This window comes from Sinocyclocheilus grahami, unplaced genomic scaffold (genome assembly GCF_001515645.1).
Source record: "Sinocyclocheilus grahami isolate Dianchi unplaced genomic scaffold, SAMN03320097.WGS_v1.1 scaffold454.1, whole genome shotgun sequence".
Lineage (NCBI taxonomy): Eukaryota > Metazoa > Chordata > Actinopteri > Cypriniformes > Cyprinidae > Sinocyclocheilus > Sinocyclocheilus grahami.
Window position 1 is genome coordinate 334,118 of NW_015505633.1, and position 10,862 is coordinate 344,979.

The 10,862-nt window shown below is 37.8% G+C and overlaps 1 protein-coding gene across 1 annotated transcript in view; it reads left to right on the forward strand.

Moving 5' to 3' along the window:
* The window catches only part of LOC107552608 (collagen alpha-1(XXVII) chain B-like), an 89,390-nt gene that overhangs the window by 28,001 nt on the left and 50,527 nt on the right, over positions 1 to 10,862 (forward strand). Inside the window, exons 6-7 of the mRNA XM_016234529.1 lie at positions 1,723 to 1,776; positions 2,998 to 3,051. Of these exons, the coding sequence (XP_016090015.1) occupies positions 1,723 to 1,776; positions 2,998 to 3,051 (108 nt within the window). The remainder of the gene's footprint in view (positions 1 to 1,722; positions 1,777 to 2,997; positions 3,052 to 10,862) is intronic.

Genomic DNA, 10,862 nt, shown 5'->3' on the forward strand with positions numbered 1-10,862 from the left:
TAGTTGCAAAGTTACTTACTGTTAGTTGAATGTCTAAAGTGGACAATCAAAATAAAGCATTAACCCCACTTTTGTCTGTTCTTGTTTAGTTTTGTTTGTTTTTTGTTTTACGAAGCAATTTGTGATGACATTGATCAGTATGTTTGGACATACCATAACAAAAACCCGTGCCTGTAAGATTCAAGTCTTGAACTTATTAGTGAATTCCTGAAACTCAAAGGGGATCATTAAACATATGCATGAGCTTTGATCTACTCAGTGGCTTCTAATTATGAGCCATATGCACTTTAAGTAGCATTTTAATAGGTGATTGTGTATTTTTACAACAGTGATATCACAAGGTAGACTATGTCAGTAGACTACAGTACTACCATAAAAAAACACTACTACTTTGGGACCAATAGAAAACCAGTAACTCTACCATCTACGTTTAGCTGTTGTAAATTAAAAGAGAAACAATAAAACATGAGTAGCTGAATTCTGATGAACGTTGGCAAGAAATATGGGTGAAGTACGAGTTTGACGACATCATTGGACCTGTTTATTTCCATTCACACTTTTCACAGTTGTTCATTTGACCACATCTGGCTGCTTGTGGAAGTCTTACAATAGACCAGGAGAGCAAAGATCTTTCTTTGCCATATGAAGGCGAGTCCAAATTAAAAATTCCCATTACTTACTGTTACTGCCAGTTGGGACAAGGATGAGACAAATAGAAAGAGGGAAGAGCAAAATGAGAGAGACAGACACACAAAACGGACACATCGATGCAGTTTGTTTGTTGTTGGCTTCCTAGCAGTCGTTTCTCTCTATAAATGTATTCAAATAGCAATTATTTGGTAGTTCATTGAGCGGTAAACCATCAAATGATGGATAAGAGCATTATAACTGGCATGTATCCAGAGACACATGGTGTAGACAAGCACACTTTTGGCTTTCAAGAGCCAATTTTGGTGTCTGAATTGCAGTGTTGGAGTGAAGTTGTACATTCACTGCAAAGTACAAGCCTGGTGAATTCTTCACAACCAAGCTCAAAACCTACAAGATTATGCCATGCAAATTGCATTCGGCACAGATTTATGGGCATGTTTGCACTCTTACCTGATTTACATAATTACTTTGGTGAAACAGCCCAAAAACAATGCCGGAAGCATTGTCAAACAAAAAACAGCAGATTAACTGCTTAGATTGATTAGAGGAAAAAATATGCTAGCACTTGTACATGTGTTTGAATCATAACCATAACGCATGGCTTCATCCCATTGCCTGAAAAGGCAGAAGAATGTAGTGTGTGAACCCCAGTGTCATTGCAGAGGCTTACTGTAAACTTATTCTCACTAGCGTACACGTGTCACTCTCTTGTGTAAACAACACTCCTTTCCTTTGCAAGCCTGCATTACTCCATGGAGACTATATAGAAAAATTAGGAGAGGAATTCTGTTACAGTGTTCTGTTTGGAATGGATTTTAGAGCAGGGGTCACAATAACTCCCCAGTAACCTCCTCATTTCCTGTGCGATGTATACATGGTTCAAAACAACAGTGAGTGGTGTGTCACTGTATGTTGTTTGAAAAGTCTTTTCATTTAAAAGCCTTTTAGGCTGGTATACTCCATTTAACTTTTATGAAAGCTTTGTATAATCTAAATACACCTCATTCTAATATTTAAATTTTTTCCATGAGTGGTAGTTTAGATCAGTTATTTGTCTTCTGGGTGTTACAGGGGAAAAAGGGAGACCCTGGAATCTCACCTGGTAGAGCACCAAATGGAATAAAGGTATGTGTTTTAAAGTATGGAATAATGGAATAAAGAACTGAAACAAATAGAATAAAGTATATTGTGCACTAGCAAACTTTTTTTTCATGCTTAAAATAATGCAAGTTCTTGCATTCATCAACACACTGATTCTTGAAAATAAAAACAAAAAATAGCAGTGGGTAAGTTTATAGGACATGTTAAAGAAAAACTGAAATATTAAAAAAAAAACTATTTAAATTAACTGTTTTTTATATATTTATTTATTTTAAAATGTAATTCATTCCTGTGTTGGCAAAGCTGAGTTTTCAGTCATTATTCCAGTCTTCAGTGTCACATGATCATTCAGAAACCATTTTAATATGCTGATTTGCTCAGTTGTGCTGTTTAATATTTTTGTGGAAACCATGATTAATAAGCCTGAAGGACTTAATTAGCTGGATCAGGTCTGTTTAATTAGAGTTGTGAAAGTAGAGTTTAGGGCTGTGGCCCTCCAGGAACTGAGTTTTGCACCCCTACCTTAAGGCCTGGGACACACTAGACTATTTTCAAATCTTAACCGATTTTAAAATGGTGGAGACCACCACAGTTTTAACTGACTTTTAACATTATAATCCTCCTGCCAATTATAGTATAATTTTCATAGTGAGACGAGATCTCACGTAGACTTGCGAGATCAAACATGACTTGCGAAGAAATTAGAATAACATAGTAGCAAACAAGTAGCATATACTTCGCTATATACGTGTACCAGAATAGTATGTGCATACTGTACGCACATCATCCGATTTTTGGACAACACTAGCCTGGGCCATTTTTTCACAGTAGAAAACGAAACAAAAGAGACTGAACAACAACAAAACAACTAAATAACGGAGACTCTTATAACAGACGGCTGCATTGACAAGCGCTTGTGTGAGAGGGTTATGAGATAGCGGCATCTTTAGTTTAAAGGAGTACAAAGACAATTTTATCAATCATAACTTCTGGAGAAAATAGAGCAGACGCTGGATAAAGATGAAGCTTTCTAGAGCACATGTGATGACCACCTGCGTTCATGCAGGCAATCAAATGGAGTATACTTTGAAAAGGTTGCACGTTCGACTATACGCATACGTTAGCGTGCACTTAAAAAAACTGAAGTATACTTTGGACTTAAGTTACAATGTGTGGTGTCTCTGAATATGTTAGCACTGCCAAATGTACCATATCAGGAGTAATTTTCAGTGTTTTCCTTTTTAGGGGGACCCTGGGATATTAGGGCTACCCGGACTACCCGGTCAAGCTGGTCGGAAGGTAAGAGACATTCTTTGATTCTAGGGAGACTCCACCAATGTCACGTCACAGAACGGATCTAAGCATAGTTCCCAACCCAGATGTTTGGAAATGTTCAGCGCACTTAATTTTCAACAGCATAGCATCATGTTTATCCAGGAAACATTATTGCTTTATCAGCCCTATGCTAAAGTAATCCCTCACATACAGTCATACCACGGTTTATTCTGGATGGCGAGACATCAGTCTAACTCAGCAAATGCGAAACAGGTTCTTGTGTCGAATTCCTCCTACAATCAGTTGCGTGAAATCCCATTGGAAAAGGTTCTTGTAGTAGACCTCACGGAAGCTTAGAGCATTTCCCCTGCTTTTCTAGAAAGAAACCCAATTTGTTTCAGACATGTCCACCTGACCTTGATGTCCTGGATGCCGCTGTGAATGGGATAGCCAGCGCATGACCTCATTGTAGTCCAATTCCAAGGGATGTCTGTGGAAAATTCCTTTTAAAATGATGTGGTTTACCTCCATGTAGTGTGTGTATATTATTTTGAAATGTTTTTTACCTAACAGGACCAAATAGGTGTCATTATAGTACAACAGAAGAGGTAATGGATTCCAAATCAAATGAACAGACAGCACTTTGGCCAGGGCAGAAGTCCTGCTTCAAAACAGTCATATTTCCAGTGAACATATACACTGTCTACACCGCTGAGATGAAATTGGCTCTGCCAGGTCCCTCTACTAACACTTTCAGACAGCCATTTGCAATTGCAGAGACGCCCATATTCACTTTCTCCAAAGGGGAAAATTTGCTATTAAGCTTTTAGAAAACCTTCACAGATGGCATTTTCAATTGTGTTTGTGAATTTGGCATTCAGTACTTTGGCATTCTAAGAAGTAATTTTATGTGCTGTTGAGTAGCACACGCAGTCACACAACACACACAAAGAGACCCATACATGTGCGTCATAATACATCATCAGTTTTACATATATTCATAATCAATGGTGTTTGTTTGAACGTTTGGATCAAAACGACTCCCTGAAACATTGTAAAGTAATGGAATTACCTGGCATTTTCTTTTTCTCCATGTGTTTCCAATCACACAGCCACAGATATAAAACAAAATATTAAAAGCTGGTGGAAAATAGTTGCAGACACTACTTGTGCTAAATTACTGCTGGCAACGAACCATAAAGTTATTCCATCCATGGGCCGTGGCCAAAGAGAAAATCTTGTAACAATAAAACAAATGAAAAATGTAATGCTCAAATGTACCGTAAAGTAACACATGTATAGTAAGTAGAAGTGACACATTTGGTCATATGTGCAGGTAATGATCGATTGGGATTGAGTTATGCTTTTAATTTCAAAATATTGAGCCATGTACAGTCTTTCAATCGTTTCACACTCGCGCTCTGGGGATCAGCAGATGTGGACTCTGGCACAGCTGGACGGTGTGCTGTAATAGGATGAGCGTGGGCTACTAATGTCTGCTTGGAGATTGTAATGCTCCACCCCTTCTCTTTCTCAGTGAGATTCACTGGGACCCTTTTGGCAATGATCGTTTATACACTATATTTGTCATTTAGTTTGTGTAACTGTTTTATAGACCCAAGATGTGAATGGTGAACCGTTGCACGGCATGTATATGTTAGTATTTTTTCTGTGATGTGTCCTGAAGTGATTTCTGTAGAGCTGACTCCACATCATTCGTCATTACAAGCTCCAGATTCCTTTCTTCTTACTCATATTCCCACACTCAGCTGCTCTGTGCTCAATTGCTTATCTAAGTTCTCAGACATAGTTGAACCAGTTTTTGTGTTTTCAAAGCAAAAGCATCTAAGGCAAGCATCACAATCCGTGTATCATTCGATCATTCGTTTTTTTCTTTAATATTGAAAGTAGAAAAATGAGAAAACTGCTCCTTTTTCGTTTTTTTTCATTTTTTCGTTTTTTGCCAAGAAACGAGAATTCAGCTTAAATTTTCGTTTTTCGTTCATGGGTGGAAAAATGAATAAACAGCTTGAATATTCGATTTCTACACGTAGGCGGGAATTAAACACCCCTTTCTGCTGATTGGCCAGCCGACGATCAAACCGTGCCGTCATCAGTTCTTCTGCAGCAAAATAATAGTCCTCCACTGCTGCAGTTGTATGGATTTTTAACGCATTTATTGCAACTACATTTAATCTTTTTTTCATCAAACAAACAGTCAAATGAATAGCTCGAAACAACTCGTACCGGGGCATTGTCTAGACAGGGCTTTCTTCTTTGTAGATATAAATTCTATTCTTTGCATCAGCTGAGCATCTTTCTGGTGCATGCCACAAACATGAACCACAGGGAATACTCGTCTTTTAAAAGGCTTAATTTAGATTATTTTACATTAAATGCATCATATAAATCACTTTGGAATAAATCACAGTAGGCCTATGTATCATGATAAAAAAAAACGACTTTACAGTCTGGAAATACTTTAGGCTATTGCAATAATACGGCTATATTATAACTGCTGGTCTACACAGAAGAAAGACCTGTCTAGACTCTGCCCCGGTACGAGTTGTGTTGAGCTATTCATTAGTCTGTTTGATGAGAAAAATATGAAATTGATCAAATGGGTTATTAATCCGTACAACTGCAGCAGCAGAGGACTATTATTCTGCTGCGTGATACTGCAGAAGAACTGATGATGGCACGGTTTGATCTTCGGCTGACCAATAAGCAGAAAGGGGCGTTTAATTCCCGCCCACATGTAGAAATTGAATATTCAAGCTGTTTATTCATTTTTCCACCCATGAACGAAAAACGTAAATTTAAGCTGAATTCTCGTTTTTCAGGAAAAAAAATGAAAAAATTAAAAAGGAGTCATTTTCTAATTTTTCTACTTTCAATATTAAATCAAAAAACGAATGATCGAATGATACACGGATTCATCACAATCAGGGTATCTTCCGATCATTCGTTTTTGAATTTAATATTGAAATCTGAAAAATGAAAAAATTGTACATTTTTCGTTTTCCATTTGTTCAAACAAAACGAAAAATCAAGAATTTGGCTTTTTTTTTTTCGTTTTTACGTCCAGGGATAGAAAACGAATTTCTACTCTTTGCCATATGAAGGCGAGTCCAAATTAAAAATTCCCATTACTTACTGTTACTGCCAGTTTACAGTAACAGTTCTATTGTTACTATATATGCTCTAGTGGTATTTGTAATTGTTAGTTAACTAATAGTTAAATAATGTTAACAAATGGAACCCTTACCATTACATTTTTGTGATGAATGTAAATTACCTTTTTTTTTAATAATAGTGTATAAATACTTTTCTTTATGATCAGACACAGATTTTGCCATGCAGGCTGTAAAACAGGCAAAAAAACATTTTTTTCTGGTTTGCTGGATTTAAAGAGTTTTTGGACAACTCTGTAGACCCCAGCTACAGTATATCAACTAAAGACCAGCTAAGTCTGGCTTGGAGGCTGGTTTTAGCTGTCTCTTTTAAACATAGGATGGAGTCTTTTAATGTGGTCCATTAAATAACCACCTGGAAACCACCTAAATGTGCTAGCAACCCTATAGCAATGCACTAAAACACTTAAAAAAAAAACCTTAGTAGCTGCATGGCAACCATTCGCAAAATCCTAGCATCATGTTTTGCATAGAAAATTTTGATTCAGGCAAACACCATTTGTGTTTGTTTATAAAAATTTATAAAAAATGGAAATTAAGGCCAGTGAGAGACCTGGTTGAAAACAGTCAAACCATAATTAAACTGCTACAGTACAGTACAGTACAGTAGACACCAAAACCTTGTGCTGACATTGTGTGGCATGGTTTAAGCGGAAAACCTAGCAGTATTGAAAGGAAATTTTCATAATATTTGGGTCTTTAGCCTTAGGCATTGGCTGGAAATAAATCTTCGACAGGGATAAGAGTGCTATAAAACACAGTTAACTCCAAGTTCTCTCAGCTAAAAATTGTCTTTCTTTTTTTTGTCTTTTCTTTTATAACTGGGCTTTTGAACACATTCCCTGCCATCTGCCACCTGAGTAATAAGAATATGTTCATTCAACATCAACAAACTCAGCCCCTTGACCACATCTGTTACTGGATATCAGTCTCATAGATGTCCTTGGTTGTAATAGAGTAATTATATCAAACTGTATTGTCGTCACAGATTTACTGAATGTGATGGAAAAAAGAGCCAGTTACTGCAGGGAATTTTTTTTTTGCGTTTACTCAGCCAGAGGTGAATGACCAATTGGGAGGAAGACCTTTGGCACAGACTGTGAAATGGAACTAGAACAAGCTGCGTTTTTTGGAATTGGAGGCGTCCATTCATATTTACCTGGAAGAACATCTGTGTCTGCAATAGTTTCATGAAGTGACACTCTCGGGTCAAGAGAGAAAAAAAATATTTTTTTCCTTTTTCTGTAGCTAAGGATTACATAAGATAAATAGTGCAAAAACAGTTCATATACTGCAGACTGTCTTGGATTGTCTTTGTTTTGGACCAAAACTCCAACTGTCAGATGTTTTTAAAGATGAACTAAATCAAGTTTAAATTGAGTGGCTAAGAGCTAAGCTGTCTTGGTTTAAGTTAGTGATTTAAATTTATGAATCAAGTTCCCAGTGGAGTGCTGCTGAGATATTGTGTCTGTTGTCTGCTGTTCAACTGTATCATCAAATGGGCTTTGTGAAGCCAGGCAGAAATTTTTTTTGTTTGTTGTCTGCATGAAATCTGATTTTTGCAAACCATATTTACTTGTGGCTTGAAATCTGATTAAAATCAGATTGTGTTTCATGTCAGATTTCATGCCGGTTGGAATACAGCATGTCATGCACAATGCAGTTTAGCTGTGCCCACATTCACTCACTCACTTAACTACTGTATGTTGCGTTCAGTATGTAGTAAACTGTAAATGAATAAACAAGTAAGTGATTTTGGACACATTTACAAATGTGTAAAATACAGTAATTATGTAAATATTTTTATATATTTCGGGACGTTCCCGAGTCAAGTCTGCCGGCCGTTCCCGAGTAAAGCCTGCCAGCGGTTCCCGAGTCAAGCCCACCGGCCGTTCCCGAGTCAAGTCACCCTGCCTTTTCCCGAGTCAGGCCCACCGGTCGCGGCTCTCTCAAGCGTGCCTCTCAGTGCTTATGGACATGGCTCTACCCCCAGAGTTCTCGGCTCCTATCCTCACCCCAGAATCCGCTCTAGAAAGCTCTCCATCGTCTCCTAAGCCCCCTGTGCTAGCCAGCTCCGCTCCTCCATCGTCTCCTAAGCCCCCTGTGCTAGCCAGCTCCGCTCCTCCAGTGCCTGCTCCTCCAGAGTACCCCCCAGAATTCCTAATTTACCCCAAGAAAATTGGGGGGGGGGGTGAATATGCCTGTGGCCATAGGGGCCAAGTCTGGGATCCAGGACAAGGCCACGAAGGCCCATATACTGTGATTTCCTGAACTGTCTGCTCCGCCATGGCCGCCTGAACTGTCTGCTCCGCCATGGCCGCCTGAACTGTCTGCCCCGCCATGGCTTCCTAGTCTGCCTGCTCCGCCATGGCCTCCTGAGTCCCCTGATCCGCCATGGCCTCCTGAGTCCCCTGATCCCCCATGGCCTTCTGAGTCCTCTGATCTGCCATGGCCCCCTGAGCTACCAGCTCCACAATGGCACACTGAACTTGATAACTTGATAATGATGATAGTGTAAAAGGTATAATAGTGTAGCAAGTTTATTTTAACTGAATAAAAATATGACATAAAATACATTGGGGGAAAAAGGCAAACACAAAATGGAGGCTTTATCTTCTGAATTTCTGAAGTCCACCACACATATACAGCATCATACAAGCACAGAAACAGTTGCTTCCTTTTATTAAGGTCCCTTTAGCACACACATGAGGAATCTATTTGTTCTCTGTTTATGCATGGTACAAATGTAAGCACCAATGGCAAGAAACAGTCTCTTTTTCATGGCAATGAAGCCTGGCCCTCATTCCTACTCTGACTCTTAGTTCTACACTTGGGACTTCCCTCCCCTTATGCAATATATTTCCATAGTTTAGGAGGAGGGAGGGCATTGTTCATTGTACTCCACAGAAGAGCACTCAGTTCCAGTGTGGAGATCACAAGCCCATGTTGTATGCATTTAACCTGTCTTTGATCGCTTGTGCCAAACTATGATTTGTTTTGTTTACTCAGAAGAGTCCTCACTAATTCGGTTTCTGTAAGCAGTGTTTTGTAAAGAGATTTGCCCCAGCAGGCACAGATAAACACCAAAAACAGTTGATGGAACAGTTGGCACTGGCACAGTAGCTGTGGGTAGAGTGTTTGCTCTAAATCACATACAGTAGCCACAAAATCTATTTGGATACTGAAACCATACTTAAAAATGCATAAATGTCATTGCATTATATAACAAAATATCAAACCAAATAGCATTTATTTATTTTAATGAAAGGTTTTTCACAAAAAAAAAAGTTTGTTTTAAATTGTTTAATAAATTAATAAATGTACTAATAAAGATACATACAGTAGGTAACACTTTAGTATAGGGACCAATTGTCACTATTAACTAGCTGCTTATTAGTATGCCTAGTATTAACGTATTGGCTGTTTATTAGTACTTATAAAGCACATATTCTGCATGACCATATTCTACATCTCCTAATCCTACCCAAAACCTGAACTTAACAACAACCTTACTAGCTATTAATAAGGAGTTTATTGAGGCAAAAGTCATAGCTAATGGTTTGTTGATAGCGAGAATTGGACCTTAAAATAAAGTGTGACTGAACACCAAAAACAAAATACACTGGATCATGTTGCTCATAGTAAATGTGATGAACTACTCCTGTGGTCACGTCTGTATGAACTTCTAGAGAACTGACTTCATAGACCCACATATAGTTCTGTGAAAAGCTCTGGCATTATTTATTTGCAGAATATTTACTGATATTTTGTTTCTAATGTAATTGAATGCATGCATTTTTATGTCCAAAAATGTCTACATACTTTTTGGAGACACTGTAAATATATCTTTATCTATATCTATATATATGTCTATATCTATATCATTCATATCTATATCTATATCTATCTTATGATATCAGTATATATATACTGTATTACCATTACAAAATTTGGGCTTGGTAAGATTTTAATTTTAGAAAGAAGTCACTTATTTTTACCAAGACTTTTATTTGATCAACATACTGTAAAAATGGTAATACTGTGAAATGTTATTACAATTTAAAATAACTGTATTATGTTTTAAAATGTAATTTATTCCTTTGATGGCAAAGCTGAATTTTCAGCATCATTACTACAGTCTTCAGTGTCACATGATCCTTCAGACATCATTCTGATATGCTGCTTTGGTACTCAATAAATATTTCTTATGTAGCGTCTGGACCAATCAAACACACAATATATATTTTGTTAGCTATATTTAACAAATACTCTGTAACACCCCTCAGTTAACAAGCCATATGAGGACCTATGGACCCTTCCCCCGAAATGCGTAACACCTCAGGAGGGCAGAACATGCCTCTGGTTCCATGGCAACCAACGCTGATATCACTGGGTTTATTGCCCAAAGGAATGCGAAGTAGAGAAAATCACTACCTTTTCCATAGGAAGAGACACAATGCACGGTAGAAATGGACTCTTCTCTAATTAATCCATAGGAAAACCTTTCTTTGAATGAACACACATATCCTTTGTGCTATTGTGTATGTTGTCTTTGATATTTTAGACTATTTTATGCATGCTTATGATGGAACCCATTCCTGTCATCTTGCCTATATGTAACCCTACCATGTTTAGTATCTA